This window comes from Sminthopsis crassicaudata, chromosome 4 (genome assembly GCF_048593235.1).
Source record: "Sminthopsis crassicaudata isolate SCR6 chromosome 4, ASM4859323v1, whole genome shotgun sequence".
Lineage (NCBI taxonomy): Eukaryota > Metazoa > Chordata > Mammalia > Dasyuromorphia > Dasyuridae > Sminthopsis > Sminthopsis crassicaudata.
Genome location: NC_133620.1, coordinates 17,547,376 through 17,566,778, shown reverse-complemented (window position 1 = coordinate 17,566,778; position 19,403 = coordinate 17,547,376). Strand labels below are relative to the sequence as shown.

Below are 19,403 nucleotides of genomic sequence, written 5' to 3'. Positions count from 1 at the left end.
TGGGAAACAAAGGCACTGCCACCGAGTGGAAAATGGCCAAGTGAGGGGCAATACATGAGTGAAAGGGCACGACTGGAAGAAACAACAAATAAGGCGCCTGGAGGAGCCCGGGAAGATTCATCGGAATGGATGCAGAGCGAAGGGAGGAAACCAGGGAAACCACCAGGATGCTAAGGGGCTGAGGCCCAGGGAAGAGGCCTGGCTGCAGAGGGGCGCCTCGGGCGCTCCTTTCCCATGTTGGTAAACGTGCTGAGCTCTATATAGCATGTCACGGTTTGGTTTTGGTTCTTGTTGTTTTCCTATAAATACTGGGAGGGAGGGGAGGTCCTAAATCTCTTCCTGAGGCTCACTAGCCTTTAAATTCTATAAGCAAATGTTATTATCAGCAAATTAGGTGAACTCTGAGATGCCTCCCAACACTGAAATGCTGTCCAAACCTATATTCTAATTCGCAATTCCAAACTGGGCCAAGCTCAGAGCCAGCAGTCCAGTTTGGTCTGGCCCTGCCACTTCCCCCTCCCCTCCCCTCTTGCCAGTCATACTTGTCGTGACATGGGGACGGAGCCGTGGACCAGAGGCTTCGTGACATGGGAGAAATAGACATTTACTGAATCAGTCTCAGCTAAGGAAATACCAGGGGATTAGATGGGTATGAAAGCTTCCTGCACCCATTCCCCACGGTAATCAACCTCGGGAAACTAATTAATGGCCTGTTAGCCTCCCGGGTCCCACCCAGCAGGATCCACTGGTTCATTTATGGAGGGGTGTCGGGAACAAGGCTACAAAGCAGCTTCTGCTTAATCATTCGTCTGCATCTTAGAGCAATCTTAGGGCTCTGGTTCCTCGGTACAGCTACAGAGTGAACTATGAAACCCGGGCGTGGGCTCCAGTGCCCACTGGGAGGAGCAGAGCTCGGAACGTGGCTGCCACTTTCTGCCACCTTCTCATCTCTTCCTCCAGCATCACGATCCTGCATCTCACCACTGTATGGACAAGTCCCTCCGTGTTAAACCCTCCTACTCCAGGGTCTTCCCAGTGGCCGCGTTGCGGGGCCCACGCGCTGCTTTTTGAATCTAGAGTCCACAGAATTTTCCCCAAGATGCCGTTCTCTCAGGCACCCATGCACAAATGGCACCTCTCCTTCCACACGCCTGCCCCGCCTATCATACAGGGTCAGCGCGGGAACCAGGACCTCGATCTCCTCGTCTGTAAGATAATACTCCCGCTCCCCAGTGTGATGGGCTGCGGCCCGGGGGCTCGGGCATCTGTGCCCTCCCTTCTTAGATCTGCCCTTCGAGGACAAAGGCCTGTTCTCCTCCAGCCAGAACTGCAGGGGGAGGAGCCCTTGGCTGCCCATTCTTGCTGGAGGAACAGGTTTGTCCAGGGTGTGGTTTATTTTCTCATCCTCTCAGAATAGAAACTAGGCTCTGATTCGTCGGTGAAGGAAAAAAGTTACCATCATCCCTTGGGGATTTTCCCAGTGGGGAAAGGACTTTAGTTTGGAGGAAGGGAGCCGGGATCACCTTTCTTCTGCCCTTTCTAGCAACGTGTTGATGGCCCATTCCTACACTTTTTCTCCACTATTTTTTTTTTTTTTAAACTCTTGTGACTTTCTACCGCATATCATGCTTAGGCAATTCTCCTGACTCCTCAGGTTACCTCTGACCTGGAAGAAAAAGATGTCGCTAAGCTCTGGGGGCTCAGCCCATGTGAGTGGAGGAGTTAAGATGAGGGCCCTCAAAGTGTCCGAGCTGGGCACAGATGCCAGGCTGCCCATATTTGGCTCCTCATCTCCTACATTCTAGAACCCTTGCCAAGAAGGATCAGTGTGAGCATCGTGACGTGAAGGACGATAGGAGTTAGAAAGGACCTTCAAGGCCATCTTGTCGACTGCCCTCTCCTCTAAGGCACTATTTTACAGAAGCAGCTGGGCTGGCCAGTGCAGGAAGTCCCCATCTTGGAGACACGAAAACTCAGGTTCAAAACTAAGCTCAGACATTTAATAAGACTCTGCCTCAGTTTATTTCATCTAGAAAAAGCCGGTTTTAGAAAGGCCTGAAAACATTTACACGAACTGTTGCTGAGGGAAACGAGCAGAACCAGGACATCATTGTCCACAGTAACAGCAAGCACGTGGGATGATCGGCTGTGAAAGACTTGGTTCCTCTCAGCGGTTCAGTGATCGAAGGCAATACCAAGAGACTTTGGATAGTTTAGGTCAGCTATCAATCATCAATCAAGCTTTTATTAAGTACTTACTGTATACCTGGGCTGTGCTAAGGATGCAAAATGTGAATAAGAATAATAATAGCATCTACCTCACAGGATGAAATGAGATATTAATTGCAAAAATACTTAGCATGGTGCCTGGTGCATAGTAAATGCTTGTTAAAAAGAGAAAGAAAGAAAGAAAGAAAGAAAGAAAGAAAGAAAGAAAGAAAGAAAGAAAGAAAGAAAGAAAGAAAGAAAGAAAGAAAGAAAGAAAGAAAGAAAGAAAGAAAGAAAGAAAGAAAGAAAGAAAGAAAGAAAGAAAGAAAGAAAGAAAGAAAGAAAGAAAGAAAGAAAGAAAGAAAGAAAGAAAGAAAGATGTGAAAGTAGTTTCAGAGAGCTTGTGGCTTGCCTTCAGGCCATTCAGTGCCACAATTTGAACCCATTTCCCCTGACTCCAAATCAGGTACACTTTCCCCTGTGCCAACCCAACTCTAGAGAAACCTCGACCCCACTGGCTTTCAGGCTTGTGAAGTCAGTTTTGGACATCTAGTGAAAGTACTTGGAACTCTGAAGCACTGAACGAGGGCTCTCGTGTTTAGTCTCTACATTCTGGGGGAACGATGCTGGCCCACGCACAACTGGCCCTCAAATTTAAAATGCAGCTTTACAGATGAGACTCTAGGTGCTGGGCGGACCTTAAAGATGAAAACGACCGGACAACGGGAGCCCTGTTCTGATGGGCCCATCTTCTGGAATCCAGCCGTCTATAAGTCACCTTGACCCAGCAGAGCATGAGCTAAGTGACAGGCAGCATGGCGTCATGGGATTGGGAGGCAGGACTCTGAAGTTTGACACCATTGGGCGATTCTGGGCAAGTTCCTCCACTGCCCTGGGGTTCACTTTTCTTTTTCTGTAAAACTAGGACTGCCTAACTATAAGTGCAAGGCAGCAGGGCATACCAGAAAGCCCATCTCAGAGCCAGGAAGAGTTGAGTTCAAGTCCTCCCTGTTTTATGCTGATGGACACTGAGCTTGAGCTCTCCGAGCTCTGGTTGGTGGGTGTCCATCCCCAAAGAGCACCAACATGACCTCCCTATGTTAAAAAGTCGAGTTATGGTGTGTCTGAAGGTGGCTCATCAGACCAACATAAGCTCAGAGTATTCCGCCAGACCGGACACAAATAGTCCCTAGGAACATTTGGGGAGGACTCTGCTCATCTCACATTTCTTCTGAGCTAATGATTCAATCCTTCTTTGCTCGAGCCCAGCCCCTTCTCTGACAAGGGCACACCATGCTGGGCGGTCCTGGGCCAGCATCTCCCATGTCATACAATTGGTTCTAAATTTTTTTTTTTAATTTAGTTTCCTTTATTTTCTTAAGTGATTCTAATTTATTTTTTATTTTTTTTTTTTTTTATAGCTTTTTATTTACAAGATATATGCGTGGGTAATTTTTCATCATTGACAATTGCAAAACCTTGTGTTCCAACTTCTCCCCTCCTTTCTTCTCCCCCCTCCCCCAGATGGGAGGTAGAAAAATACACGTTAAATATGTTAAAGTATAGATTAAATACAATATATGTATACGTGTCCATACAGTTATTTTGCTGCACAAGAAGAGTGATTCTAAATTCTTAAGCGAGACTTTGAGAGTGTCCTTGTGTCGCCTCTTCCAACCACCCTGTGAGCGCTTGCCCTGTGAGAGTTCTGCCTAAAATGGTCTTTCTGACAAGCGCACATTTGGCATTCGGACACCACGGAGTCAGGGTCTCCGCAGTAGAGCTGTAATGCTTGGTCGTTTAGTTCGGGAAAGGCTCTCAGCGTCCTGTATCTCTCCTCCCAGGGGATCTTCCGAATCTTCCTCAGACAATTCAACAGGAAGCGATTCTGTTTCCTGGCCTGGCACTGGTGACCTTCCAGGTTTCAGGCACACAATTATGAGGCCAGCCTGGCTGTAGGCCTTCAGGCTGGTGGCCAGTCTGATCCTCTGCTCTCCCACTTTTCCCTTCAGAGCCTCCCCAACCCCAAGCTGGCTCCGGCAACATGGGTGTCAATCACATGATCAGTGTGGACATCCCTGGAAAGTCTCCTGCCAAGGTAAGAGGACTCACCCACAGCAAAGTTCCATTTGCTATAGCTGACAGCTCCACATACGGATGGAGGGCCAGCTGCTGGAGGACCTGGGTTTTGTTAGGCCAAAATCAGCCCAAGCAGCAGAGAATGGGTCCACCCTTGGTCATATCCCGGCTTCAGAGGCTACGAGGGCATTCAGTCTTCCACAAACACAAACATTTGCCAGCACTCCCTCCATTCCAGTTTTGGTTGCAGCAGTGCAGGAGCAGACGTGGATGCCGTGTTTGTCCTCATGGAAGCATCTGACAAGATGGCTAAAACATTATGCTGAAAATCCTGGGAGCAAGCACCCAGTCCCGTTTCACTCCCCTGGTGACTGGGGAAGCTCAGAGCACCATCCATGTTCAGAATCCGGGCCAGCTTGCCATCACGAAACTCAGGTATAACACCGATGAACTTTTCCAGCAGCCACATTTTGACATAATTTTCCATAGGCCCTCATGGCGGACGGTATCAAAGGCTCTGATCACGTCTACAAATATATGCAGACTTCCTTTCTGCTTCTGGCATTTTTCCCGAGGTAAACATCCCGGCCTACTATTCCTTGAATCCCTGTGAAGTCACACTGGTTCTCAAGTAGATGACCTTCCTCCAGGTGTACAATCAGCCTCTTAAGGAGAAGTCTGGCAAGTATCTGAGAGCTCCCAGCCATCTCAAGGGCTCAAAGTTTCAGAAAAGAGCTGACCTGCACTGGAAGAAGGCACATCTTCACAGCGCTGAAACCACAGGGCAGTCTTGTGACTGGGGCGACATCCCAGAATTGTTGGGGTTGTTTTAGGAAACTTAAACAAAATTAACATTCATTCCTAAATATCTCACTCCTTTCCAGTGAGCTCTCAGCCTAACATGATGCAGGTAGTGAAGGCCATCCCCTACCTTCCCTAAAAAGCATGCTCAGCTATGCCTTTACTGCTTTGAGTCGACCATCTGGGAGTTCTGGGACCACAGAGTCATCGTCGGGGTGTCTGTCCAACGAGGTGACTAGAGAATCACAGGCTCACATGTCATTGATCTGCAGCTGGAAGGGACCTGAGGAACTGATGGCCCCAGGGATGTGCCAGAGAGTCCTCCACCCCCTACTGCTCTCTTCCTTTCACACTGGGCGTTGTGTAAGATAACTGCCCCTCACAAGTTCAAGTCAGCACATCACATGGTAGTGAAAGAAGCAGCAGAATAAGAGCAGTGATCTTATTTCAATTCTCTTTGAAAGAGGCAGCTAGGTGGTTCACTGGGTAGCGTTCAGTTGTTTTTCAATTATGTCTGGAACTTCATGACCCCATATGGGGGATTTTTTTTTTCATAATAAAAGCTTATTTTCAATATATATGTAAAGATAGTTTTCAACATTCACCCCTGCAAAACCTTGTGTTCTAAATGTTTCTCCTCCCTTCTGTATCCCATAATTCTAAGGGAAAATGGTGTGTTATAGTGAAGAGAACCAGTCCAGGAGACAAGAAAACCTGGTTCCAGTTCCATCTCTGACACATACTGGCTAGATGACTCTTTCATGTCTCGGGCAATTCTCAATCTGTAGGTCAAAGGATAGGAACTGGAACCATTGGTTGGGGGAGCTTCTCACTGAGAGACTGAAACATCGATAAGGATGAAAACTTAGGTCCAGTCCATAAAATTCAGTGTAACATATAAAAAGCACAAAGTCTGTTTTTGGTTTTTTGCTTGTTGTCTTTTTTTTTGTAATGATATTTTATTTTTTCCAATTACATATCATTTTCAATATTCATTTTTATAAGATTTTGAGTTCCAAATTTTTTTCCCTTCCTCCCTCCCTCCCTTTCCCCAGGCTGCAAGCCATCTAATATAGATTATTCCCTCTTTAATTATGTTGTAAAAGAAGAAATAGAATAAAAGGGGAAAACTACCAAAAAAAAAAAAAAAGTGAAAATAGTGTTTCAATCTACATTCAGCCTCCATGGTTCTTTTTCTGGATGTGGACTTAAGTGGCCATAAGTGGTCTTAGATCGCTGCCTTGTACAGTGAACAATGGCTCTTGTTCTGATCACTTCCCTCAGCATCAATTCAAGTAAGTCTTTCCAGGTTTTTCTGAGATCCTCCTGCTCATCATTTCTCATAGAACAACTGTAGTTCATATATTCATAGACCATAACTTATTCAGTCATTCTCCGAGTGATGGGCAAACCCTCAATTTCCAATTCTTTGCCACCACAAAAACAGAGCTGCTATAAATATTTTTGTACGTGTACGTCCTTTTTCCTTTTTAATGATCTCTTCTGAGTTAAAGACCTAGTAATAGTATTGTAAAAGTTCGCAAGTAAACTCAATTTCAACTGGGAGAGATGCATCCTCTGCAGGGGAATTAAGGCTCTTGGAGGGCCGGCGCTTTGTGCCTCCTGCACCATAGAGCTTGACAAATGCTTGTTGAGCAGAACTGAACCCAAGGCTGACATTGTTGCCTGTTTCCAAGGATTACTGAATTCTTTGATGAAGGCTAGACCAGGAAACTGGGCATCAATCAATCAGGTCCAGGTGAAGGCTTGCCAAGGGAGGTTAGCGTTCGCTAACGTGCTGTCCCGCTGGAGTTCATTTATAACAGCCTACACAAGTTCATGGTCTCTTAATCACTTACTATAAGAGAGTGCCCTCTAGTGGCTTTAACTGGGTCTCCAAGTGCCATCATTTCATTAAAATCATAGCATTCAAACACTGAGGTCTTCCCATGGGCGATACTAGAATTTGAAGAGGTCTAAGAAGGTGGAATATCGGTGTGGGAAGGGCCATCTCCTCCATGTTACAGAATAAGTGACATGCCCAAAGTCACACATAGGGATGGAATCCCACCTTGCTCTGCTGACTTCAAACCTTCCTGATTTATGAAGGTCTTGTGATTCATTCATCTTGGGCGAGTGCAATTTTGGCCTTTGCTGCGTTCATTATAACAACACGCGTCCCCAGTCTACGCAATGTTTCCTAAATAACTTTAAATCTTCAAAGCTCAAGGAGCGCCACAGGAAAGACGAATTTCTATTTCAGGTTGGAATACATAAATAATAACATGGCAACGAGCATCGCCAGTTTAGAGCTAGAAGGGATTTTCAGGTTGTGTAGTCCAGTGCTTTCATTTGACAGAAGAGGAAGGTGGGGTCCAGAGAAGGGAAATGACTTTGGTTCTGAGTTCAGTCACTCTTCACGTTAGCTTAATAATATCCATTTAACAGTCAAGTTTTTCTTTTTTTTCCCCTGAGGCTGGGGTTAAGTGACTTGCCCAGGGTCACACAGCTAGGCAGTGTTGAGTGTCTGAGACCAGATTTGAACTCAGGTCCTCCTGAATTCAGGGCTGGTGCTCTATCCACTGCACCACCTAGCTGCCCCCTATTTAACAGTCGAGAAAACTTGTCTGTCTTATCCAAGTCACAAAGTTAGTGACAATGGCCAATGCTCTTTTCATCACACTGTGGCTGATCCAGATCTGAATATCACCAACTCAAATGGAAAACTTCCACATCGTTATATACAGGATTATATATAGGATTTTATATATATTTATATACACACACACACACACACACACACACACACACACACACATTATATACAGAATCTTCAGCCCGGCATTTAAAAGTTCCATGCAATGTGTCTTTTAGGTCTAATTTCTTATTATTCTCCTTTACACACTCTCCAGTCCCACTGCCAAGTTGCTCAATGCTCAGTCTTCTGCCTCCATATCCATCTTCTGCTTGGCAAATAACAATTCCTAAGGAAATGTTGGATGGAAATAAGAAGAACTTAAGCCATGAGAAAAAAAAAATGAGTATGTTTTTAATTTCACTTAAAGGGATAAATTGTTGGTTTTTCTTCTAAGATGAGACTCCAATTTCTAATCCCTAACTATTCCCTGAACTCAGAATTGCAAATATTATATACTGTTTCAGAAAATTCTTGGAGGGAATGAGATTTTTACCGAGTCTTCCTGGTTTATCGAATACAGATGGGATTATGACTTTTAAAATAAATGTCTTCTCTTTTGTCCAGCACAGATCAAGAATCCAGACTTTTAACTTCTGCTTCAGAAATTCTGTTCCCCTCAAGGCATGAGATTCTGAAACAAAAAACACCACCCTGGGGCAGAGAGGAGCCAGCTAGAGAGGAATCAGAGATAAAATTAACTCAATCCCTTGATTTCTCAATTTCAAGTTGAAAACCAACGGTCATAAAATGATTTTTGAAATTTTCTTTGCTCTTATATTCAACAATAACATGCTCATCATGTGCTTAGTTCTGTGGCAGGCATCGAGGGGATGCTCAAAACTGTGTGGTTTAAAAGGGGAGAGATCCATATGAAACAAATGAGAGAATGGGAATTATATGGGAGACTTCCCAGGAGGGGGAAAGCAGAGAACTGTTCTTATTCTTAATGGAAGTGGCATTTGGCCAGGCCTGGACTTGGATGAAACGTCTATGGCCATCTCATTCAATTCACAGATATCCTAAAAGAAACCCCGGCTGATTAAGTCATTTAATGTTTCTGTGCCTCAGTTTCTTCATCTGTAAAATAGGGATAATAATAGCCATTATCTCCCAAGGTTGTGTATCAAAAGTGATAATATCCATAAAGTGCTTTGCAAATCCTAAAGTACCCTATAAAAACTATCTAAAAAAGAAAAAAAATCACATATTAGACAGGTAACCCACCAACCAGTCTTTGCTTGAAGACCTCCAAGGAAGGGTAGAATTTCAAGATAGTAGGTACAAAGCAGCCTCATTGCCAGTGGAAAGAGTAAAGGCAGATAATTAGGCAAGGAAGGTGTGGAGGGCTTGAGGGAATAAACCTAGAGAAATATACTGCAGACAGATGAGGGAGTAAATTAACAGACTTGATTCTAAAGTGGGTACTCTAGAGGTCAATGGGTTCTCTATTAAACCTTCTGGTCCCAAGTATAGATTATTATTTTGGGAGTGTAACGCATTCTGGGATACAGAATCATGGGAAAAGAGGCCCCCATAGATTTTGGCTAAAGTACACTATAGCCTCTTTGTGCTGATTGGGAAATCTCAATCAGTTTGTGCAGGAACCATTAGGAACTAACTGCTAATGAACAGCGGTCCACAGCAGTGATTGATTTTCCAGGAGGAATAAACTCAAACAAGAGCAACATATCATGGAATTAGAATGGCTGTGGATCCTCCATTGGAGCCCTTGAGTTTAGATGTGATGGCGGGCCCTGTTTTATCTTTAGCTACCAGAGTTGGAGGTCCCTCCTCTCCAAGTCTGTCAGCAGATAGTTCATGAAGTCTTTCCTGCTCATTAGTTTTCCTGCCTCCAATCCCAGACATCAGTGACAGCCTCACACCTCAGGCCTGCCTAGGCCACTTCCAAGCCAAGAAGTGTGGGCAGCTCCCCACTGTCTGCAGAAGAACAGTCACTCCTCTGGCCCTGAAGTTCTACACGATTTTTCCAGGCTGATTTCACATCACTCCCCTCCTACGGTCCAGCTTCTGGGCCTGTTCTATCCTGCACACCACAGCCCACTTCTGGTTTGTAAAAGGAGACACTTTCAGATACTCTCACTGTTCAAGACCTCCTCTCCCCTCAAAATTACTCTATTGATGAATTGGTGCATGTGCTTTTCCCTTCAAGCCCCTAATACAAGAGCCTGACACACAGCAAGTGTTTAATAAATAATAAACATTTGTTGAACGAAAGGAAAAAAATAGCCAAGTTTGGTTTTCCATCTTTTTATTCAAGCTCCATCTTCGGGGAGCTTTTGCTTTCATCTCTTGCACAAGACAAGAGCCCAGAGAGATCACTTGGACTTCTGGCGCACTCTACAGTAGCTTACAAGGGACATCTTGATGAAGACCTTGCATTTCTCTCTACAAATAAGCACTTTTTACATACAGCACAGCTTTGCCCTTCACATATAAAAGGGCCAGGCACCCCCAGGGTGCTCTGAAGAGAGGTTTCCTTCTCTCAGTGCCGAGAGCACTTGGGGAAGAAGCAGCAGGAGAATCCACGGATACGCAATTACACGCAGGAGGACAAAGAAAGCTTTTCCATCGTGGGACAGAATGCCGCAGATCTGAAGACAGCCAGCAATCCAGGAGAATCTAAATTCGTTTTAGTTAAATGCATGATTTTTAAAACATACTGCCCCACAGCAGACCTGTAGATATGATTCATGAAATGAGATAGGAGTGGCTGCCTAACAAAGTACAGTCAGGACTTTCTCCTGTTTTCTGAAATAAAACTGGACCTTTCCTGCTGACCCCTGAGCCAGGGAGACCTTCTGAGACACAGGCCACGAGTTAGGTCAGTCCCACGGCTCTGGGACATATGCTCCCTACAGATTTCAGTGGCTCACGAGGATTCAGTTACTAGAATACTTAATTGATTTTTTGGGGGTGGGGGAAAGATGGGGAATGGGACACATCCTATTTAAAAACATTTGCAACGCACTGAAAAGTTGTAGTATGTGCTACTGCTTTATGTCCTGAGATACTCTAATCCAAACAGGGAAAGAAACTGAGGCCCAAAGAGGGGGTGATTTGCCCCAAATCTCCCCTCTCAGGAGAGCCCCTGCCTCAGGACAAGTCTGCATATCGCAAGGTCTAGGAGTTAGCTCAATTCCATGTTAACAGATCTGGCTTAGGGGGAAATACTCAATTGACTAGTGGTTGTCAAACTTTTTAAATAGGGGCCAGTTCAGTGTCTCTCAGACTGTGGGAGGGCCGGACTATAGTAAAAACAAAAGCTCACACTCTGTCTCTGCCCCTCAGCCCATTTGCCATATAACCTGGCGGTCTTCAGTGGGCCGCATCTGGCCTGCGGGCCGTAGTTTGAGAACTCCTGCCCTAGATTCTCTTCTGGGTCCGGCCTGAGCCTTCATCTTGTCCCACTTGCTAGGGCAGTACTGTCTTTTCCAGGGTCTCCCTGCATGCAACCAATCTCGACGCCCCCTAACACTTCTTCCACATTGCTACCAACATCATATTCCTAAAGCAAGGAGAGGAGGGGGTTGGTCCTTTGCACAAAGAGCTTCAGGGGCTTCCCAATGACCTTTGCACTCAATCAGGTTTTCCTTTGCCATCTGATTCGGTCTACCCTTCAAGGCTGATCCCTCATCACTGTCCCTTGGATACTCTACGTTCTCATCTCATGGGCTTATTTTATTTACTTCTCATACCTGATCACTAAACCTGCCTAAATTTTGGGCAGGGACGTTCTCACGTTAATATGTAAAGCGCGAGTACCTAGAATGGCACCTTGTAAACAGCTGCTGATTGATTATTAATTAGGATGCTGGGGATGGGAGAGGGGGAGAACGAATGGAATTAAATCAAATTTTCCTGGTAACTGACGATTAAGCAGAATGCCCTAATTTCAATCAATTAATCAGAATTTATGCCCTCGTAAATATTATTCAAGAAACATAATTGGTTTATGTGACTAAGTGCTTTGCAGGAATTTTTTTTGGATAGATGATCGATCCCCACTGTAGAGGAAGTAAGTCTAAGAAATTGTCCCAAACACAGAGTGACCCTCGCATGGATCCAGGAATTCAAATAAAACCAAACAAAAAGAAATCCCAGAATTCCAGATCCTGGTGTCCTATTTTGTCCTTTGTTTCTGACTCAGAAGCAATGGGGAGAAAAGTTTCTAAGGTTGCCAAGTACTAGAGCCCATAGAAAAAGTATTTTTAATAAAGAGAAATCCTGAGTTAGGAATCTTCTATAGTCAAGGCCCAGCCTGACTTGATGCTCCTCAGTTTTCCCTTCATTTTAATGGCAAGTGGCTACACACGGACTTTGGCTCTTGATTTCTTTCAGTCCCTGAATGAATCATTTTCTAAGGTAAAAAGTGCACACACGCTTGCAAACGCACCTCCACAGACACCTCCACACCCCCTCCTGCAGGACCTTTACCTGTTGCCCATCAATCTCTCTTCCATCCCACCCATTCCTTATTGGAAACAAAATGGAGAAAATTCATGGGTCTGAATGGAAAGAACAATGGAGGCTGGGAGGAAAACAATGAAAAAGTTCCCAGGTCAATGAAAACGGAGGCAGAACCAACAGCTGGACCAGCTTTCGGCCACAAAGTGGGGAGAGCCCAAAGCTCTTTGGCTGCATGTGGTTGCTCAGGAGCGACTGCATTTCTTCGGTGGATAAAACATCGGTGTCCTAGCTGCTCTTGCTGCCAGAACGAGACGCAGATTTTAAGCACTTTGCAGGTGGGTTTGACCAAGGCCATTTTACCTTTCCAGTGAGAGTGTCCCCCTAGAACGCTGTCAGAGTGGCGGCTGGGGCGGACAAGTGGGGCGGCCCTCGCCAACTATGCTCTGCTCGGGTTTGCTTCCGTCACGGGAAAGGAACAAATTCTCCACTCGAGTCAAGAACTCCTCGGCGATGTGGCAGTTGGTCACGCTGCCCAGAGTCTTCCTCAGGCACTCCAAAAGCTGGTTTAAAAGAAAATGCTCATCCTTAGCACATCACACAACAGATGTATTAAACGCTTTGCCCAAAGGCCACGGCCCGCAGAGTTGTAGGTAATCCTCCCACTGACTAAGGACAGGCTGAACTGCAGGAATTCACATGATCACAGGAAGGATGTGATCGCTACAAACGAGCTCATTTGAAGAGGACGTCCATCACCTTTGGCAGAATGGGCGACATCATCCCAGTACAGGCTCATCTCTTTATGGATGTCCCACCAAGGCCAACGAAAGGGATTTTGGCCAATGACAAAAACCTTGTTTCTACATTTTGCCTCCCTGATCCCTTTACCAAAAGCCTCTGATAAGACTGACCAAAAGAAAACCACTCTCCTTGAATGGAGTAAAAAACCTATTTGTGACAAGAAAAGATGTGAAGACAGAAGGTGACATGGTTTTCTTTGATTATATTTATTCTGATCCACTGCCTCTGGGTAGTAATTTAGTAATGGATGGTGGGAGCTTCTCAGTTGGGCTGATCTGAATCTTACTGCTAGGACTTAGACATTGCAGGGTCTGTGTCCAGTATGTCCTGTCACTGTGTTAGCTACACCTTCCAGCTCTGATGTTACGGAAGTCATTGAGGAAAACGCTCAACAGAAAAGAGCTAATTTAGAATTCAATTGTGAGGTTGATCAATTGTGAAGTGATCACGGGCAGATTTACGCAGGATGCTTTTTATACTTAAGAAAATGAGAAAAATGTCGGCAGCCCAGGGTGCTAGTTTATCCCTCAATGCTAACAAGTGTATATTCTAAGGCCTCGTCGTTTCATATGTAAGCTTAGGCACCAAAACACATTTCTAATTATCTCTTGGAAATTAATTTTAGAAAGGGAGAAGTAATAAAAGGAAATATACAGCAAATTCATCCATGAAGCATTTGGTGCCATGGGATAACACACAAAGATGAATAGCTTCAGATACTGCGAACAATGAAACCAATTTTTAAAAGGCAGCTTACTTTCTGCAAACAAGTCAGGTCGGAATCCCGGTGAAAGATTTTATCCATAGGGACGCCGCTGTAGGAAGAATATGAAAAGAGAGTGAGGAAACAAATAACAGGAACTAATCAGTTCTGGGGTGGGATGGGGTCCAATTTTACATTTAACTTGGGCTTTCTTTAAAAGCGTGACTTAATGAGGAGCCACGATAGCTCTACAGTCAGACTATACCTAGGGGAGAGCCGGTATTTTTCAATCATCCATCTCGTTTTTTCAAACACCAATTCCCATCGAGGTTCTCCTAACAACTGCTGTACTTCGAATTTGTAAGGGACACCTAGGAAAATGCACAAAAGCATAATTTTCATCAACCGTTGTTATATTTTACACTGAAGGCAAGGAGCAGGATGTCAGCCTGACCAACTCCCCAGGCCTGGCTGGGTCCTGTCCCTGGCCGACACTCACACTGTTAAGCCAGGACTGAAAAATCCTATTTCACCAACATGTAACACAACAATAGGGCCCATTACATGATGCTTAAAGGTTTACCAAGAGCTTTCCCTACAAAAACTCAGCTACGTCTGACGTGGGGATTCTGTCTTGGAGAAGCAGAGGGATGTGTCTCCCGGGATCTGAATCCCATCTCTCCGGCTCCTTATGGAAAGTCCCTCAGATGGGAGGGAGATGGGGTTCATGGGAGGCTCCCCTACATTTCTCTGCACAATGAGGGTCAGGACGTGTACCAGAAGAGAAGGAATGGGGAAGGACGAGTTGTACACGAATGGAGTCCAGTCAAGGAAGGGGGTCAAAGAGACAGACAATCCTTTTTCTGTCCCCCCTCCAAGTAGGAATTCATGCAAGCATATATGTGTGTACACAAATACATGAGATAAATTAGATATTAAACACACACATATATATTTCAAACATAACTGATTGTTTTAAAAAGTAACCAAATAGCAAGAATTTATTCAGTGCCTATAGAGGGTAGGTACTATGCTGAATTATGGAGAACAGAGTAAGACTACTTTATTATTTTTACTTTTTAAATTTTTATATTTATTAATTTTAATATTATTACTACTACTTATTTTTTATTCATGAACCTTACATTTTATTCATGATCAATGCAGGAGGTATAGAAAAGGCATAAGGCACCTGGAAGTGGATGGGAGGGGATCCTTTACTGAGGAGGAAAGACCGAATGAGGGAATCCTCTCCTAGGAGGATTCATCCATTAGTCTTAAACTAATGTTGCATTCACCACTTCAGTCTGCTCAGTACAGTCCCAGGAAACCTTTTTCCTAATTTTCTGGTTCTCCCGCTGAGGTACACAAATGAAGAACCTCAAAATGGGAGTTATATTCAAACTCCTTTTCTTGAAAGTAAACAAAGCCAGGTATACTCTAGAGGGCAAAAACCAATTGCTTTATTACTTAGAGGCCCATAAAAGGGAAATGGGGGGAAGTCAGAGAGAAAGAGGAGGCCGTAATGCCCAGGATACTCTGAGAAATTCATTGAGATGATGGAAATTCATTTGTTAAACACTTATTCACCACCTCCTGGGTTAATCTCAATTTTGACTAAGGGAGGAAGGAGAAAGAAAAGAAACAAATTCTATTTGTGGTCCCTATAGAGTCAAGTGAAAATATAATTGGAAACATCAACCACTTCCTAAAATGCCAAATCACATTATTAAAAATATTTTTCTGATATCAAGTGCAGCATGTAAGCCAACAAATACTACTGCCTTTTAGACAAGTTTACATGCGCTAAAGTATAGAAAAAGCAAAGAACTTGGGCTCATCTTCTTATTAATTCTAAGCCACAGGCTTAACCACAAGGGACCAGAAGTAAGGAAGAAAATTAAAAGCCAGAGGAAATTATTTTTTCAAGGCTCTTAATTTCTCCAGGCATGCTCAGATGGTACTAACAGTGAGAGCTCACTGACTTCTGCAGGGCCCGTGACAAAGTTGCCCTGGCGTCCATGATGACAAGGGGCCAAGAAGAAGAGCTGGAACTGAATCTGGTCTGGCTTTTGAATCTTGGCCTAGAGTTCCCCTTGGTCAGTGAGTAAAGGTGGTCCGTTTTACCAAATTACTCATTTGGAAATTACAAAGTAGAGTCCAGTGAAATAAGGCCACACACTGTTTTGGGGGCTTGGGTGAGACTGTATTGGGCACTGGGCTCTCTGCTCTGAGACGATATCTTCCAAACTGGCAATGAGAGGAATGGCCGATGGCCTGGGGTCCAAGGCCAGGGGGTAAGGGTGTCAAGAGGCAGGCCCAGTCTCCCTGCCTCCAGGCCTGCTCTCTCCCCACTATCCTAGGCTCTCCTATACTAGAGAAGCTATTGATTCCAAGCTTCTGGAGGGAAGGAACCAGTACCTCACGGGACCTATTTTAAGCCTGAAGGCCCATCACAGAGGCCGGCAGATCTGCTCCCTGGGAGGGTATCAGAGCTGGGATCTGTCCCCAAGCTTCCTGCCTCCGCTCCTTCCCACTTCTGTGCCCTTTCTTCTCTGAGGAGACAGGAGCAGCCACCCACAGATGGTCCTGGCTCAGCCTGGCCTCCTCCACGAGATGTTCTGTGCTTTCCAGAACGGTCCCTCACACAATCCGGCTCTGAATCCCTTGGGCCGAAGCTACAGCCACCGCTGGGTTAAGGAAGTATTCGGGAGCCTACTTTTGGGCCTCGTGGGACAAACGGCTTCCCAGGGGACCTGCATTTTAAAGATGCTGTTGGCGAGCTACGTCGACAGCGCAGTTTCGGGGGGCGTCACGTCAGGGAATCAGCCGGGTCTTTTTGGCTGGTACCCATTTGCTCTGAGAGAGCAGTACTTCTCGACTTCCTGCATTTGCTGACCCCTTAGAACTGTGAACATGTTCAGAGGACCTTTACGCTTCTTGAGGTGGGAGAAGAAGGGAGCCGTTCTCTCAGTCTGGGTTATTTGTGAGTTGGGGGAGCTCTATCTCAGACCACAAAAGTCCCCTGGGAGCAAACATCCCTTATCAGTCAGTTCCCCTGCTTTTAAAATTTCAAGTACCAAGGAAAGGATATAGGAGGGAGTCTCATCTGATACTTACGGTAAGAACCATCTGAACTAATTTCATCACTTATAACCAGACAGGTAATTTGGGAATATGGTAAAGGATTGTTTCGATTATATGGGCTAATGATCATCCCAATGAACATTGCTCCACCTCTGGAGAAATAACTCTAAAACAAAGAGGGAAAAAAAGCACCAGGAAAACGCTGAGTTACAACTATATAATTTAAGAAGCAAGTGTTTATCCCCACCAGTAAATATAATTAACATCCACAGAAAAGCAAAAAAATCTTCCTAATTTGCTCTTAGCATCAGAAACAAACAGACACCTCCTTATTCCGGTTGCTATAAATAAGAACCGTCGGCCTTCAGGGGCCGGGGTAATAACAAGCAAAGGGGCCGGGCTGACGAGCAGGCGCTGTGAGGCACGAAGTGTCCGCCCTCCCCCTTGGGTAGAGGGAGGCGAATGGAGGCTGGACTTGGAGGGGCTCTGGTGGGCGGGGAAGCTGGAAGTAAGGAGCGGCCACAGGCAGCACAAGCAGGACAGGAGGTGAGAGGACAGAGGGCCGCCTTTGGGGCTGCTAAGCCCTGGAAATAAACTGTAGGACCAGGGTCACGAGCCCATCTCGGGGAGCTACAGGCAGCCCCCCTGAGCCAGGGCCAGCCGCCATCACCAGCACCTGAGTGACCACACAGTGAAATCGTGCACTCTCCCTGCTGACCGCAGAGAGACTGTCCCAAATGCTCCACTTCAAGGTCAGGACTAATACACATCGTCTCCCGTCCCACTGCTCTCCACTGGACTTCCGCCCTTCAGCCCCTCTGTATGTGTCTGTGTGCCTCTGTCTCTCTTTCTCTAGCTCTTTCTCTCTCTGTCTCTGTCCATCTCTGACCTCCCCCACCCCCACTCCCACCCCCACCCACCTGGTATTTGGCCTGAGTGTCAATGTCCCGCAGAGAAGGGTTGGGATCAAAGGCCGGGTGGGAATGGTACCAGCCGACGACACTGTAGCCCCGGTGGGCCAGGCTCTCGGACGCCTGGGTCTGGGACACGGGGTCCATCTCGCACTGCAGTCCTGTGCTCAGGCTGTTACAGGGCTCCGCCGCACAGACCTATGGGAGACAATCCCCTCAGATTTCCCGGGGTATTGAGCCCGCCCACACCTTCTCTCTCCTCCCCATGTACAGGAGATGGCCCCGGGCACCCAGGCCAGCCGCGTGGCACTCCCCTGGATAGCTCTGCCGGGCAAGAAGGCAGCCACGAGGGCTGGAGCACAGCCAGGGGCGGGCAGAAGCAGAGGGCCCCAGCTTGGGGGCTCCCCTGTGTCTCCCCAGGAGGGTGAATTGGGGAGCCCAGGCCCTTGGTGGCTTTCCCGTCTGCGTGTGAGCTGACCTCTGCTGACCCCGAACTTCCTGGAAAGAAATGGGAGAGGGCAAGGATGAAAGGAACTGACCTCAATCACCTTCTCGTCTTCCAAGTATCTTCCTCCTAGGAGCCCAATCACTTCGGCCATGGACACGTGAGCGTGCTATAAGCAAGATGCAAGGTGGTCAGTCACAATGCACAGCCACGGGGTGACCGAGCAATCGAGAGCAGCGACCCGCCTCTGGGAGAGGGGCGAGGGTACTTGCTGAGAGGCAGCCTGGCTGCAAGGAAGGCCTCAGGGACCTGGGCCTTAATCATTCCCCTTCTAACAAGGCTGCCTCATTCCCCCCGCCCCCCCAAGATGTCAGAGGGACTGGCCGATGAGACCACCACAAGTTCTTCTGTGGAAGAACATCAGGGAGAAACGCTCTCAGCCTCTGGTGGAGTGAGTCAAGCAGAGCGCTCCCCGCCATGCTCTAAAAACAAGAAACTCCCAAATTATAGGGGCTGGTTTGGTTGCAGTTACTCTCAAGGCAGCAGCCAAGGGATACTCGGAAATAAATGAAACTTAATAGGATAACAATGATGATAAACAGTCTGCAAAAACTCACATTAATTTATTCTCTCTAAAATATTGGGAACATGCAACTGTTTGGCTTTTCTCCAAAAGAAAAATCTTATTTTAGATTCTTTGTAAAGGATAGTTAAGTTCCAAAAACTTGTCTTCCAACTGTCCCTCATGCCTGCAACAAAAATATACGAGAGCACACATCAGGCTACCCAGCCGTGTCCGCATCCTTACCAAATCCATTATTAAAAGTGCTTCTGAAGCCACTTGCACCTTAAATGGCTCCTGAAATGGAAGGGAGAAACAGTGTCAAGACCGAGGCAGGGCCGCCAGCGCTCCCCTCCTGCTCTCCCCCAGCAGCCCTCGGGCCCCGCCTGGCTCACCCACAGTGGCCTGTACCACCTTGTACTAACCCAGACCCCTCTAACTCTTCCAAGGGCTTCAGTCACAAGGGGGGCCCAATGGGGGTGATGCATGTCTGGGAGGAGGCTCCAGGGGCCACCAGGGGTGATGGCAGAAACATCGCCAGCATGTGGGGCCCGGAGCCTGGACGATGGAAGGCCAGAAGTGGCCCAGGAGGCCTCCTGGAGATCGTGGACCGCCCTTTGGCTCAGGAGTCATTCCTGCTCCTTCTGTGGAGGCGGGGCTCCAAAAGACCCACAGACTGG

The 19,403-nt window shown here is 46.4% G+C and overlaps 1 protein-coding gene across 4 annotated transcripts in view; it reads right to left on the bottom strand.

Annotated features, from left to right (window-relative positions):
• Positions 1–19,403, bottom strand: part of MYSM1 (Myb like, SWIRM and MPN domains 1) — a 246,171-nt gene that overhangs the window by 211,003 nt on the left and 15,765 nt on the right. For 3 of the 4 annotated variants that reach the window (XM_074265813.1, XM_074265815.1, XM_074265816.1), the window contains 7 exons: positions 18,970–19,020; positions 18,256–18,330; positions 17,726–17,914; positions 16,839–16,971; positions 13,984–14,089; positions 13,773–13,830; positions 10,039–12,774 (listed from right to left, as the gene is read on the bottom strand). In XM_074265813.1, coding sequence (XP_074121914.1) covers positions 12,607–12,774; positions 13,773–13,830; positions 13,984–14,089; positions 16,839–16,971; positions 17,726–17,914; positions 18,256–18,330; positions 18,970–19,020 — 780 coding nt within the window. In that variant the 3' untranslated portion in view covers positions 10,039–12,606. Of the gene's footprint in view, positions 1–10,038; positions 12,775–13,772; positions 13,831–13,983; positions 14,090–16,838; positions 16,972–17,725; positions 17,915–18,255; positions 18,331–18,969; positions 19,021–19,403 lie in introns of those variants that run through there. The other variant, XR_012481847.1, reaches the window with a different exon arrangement.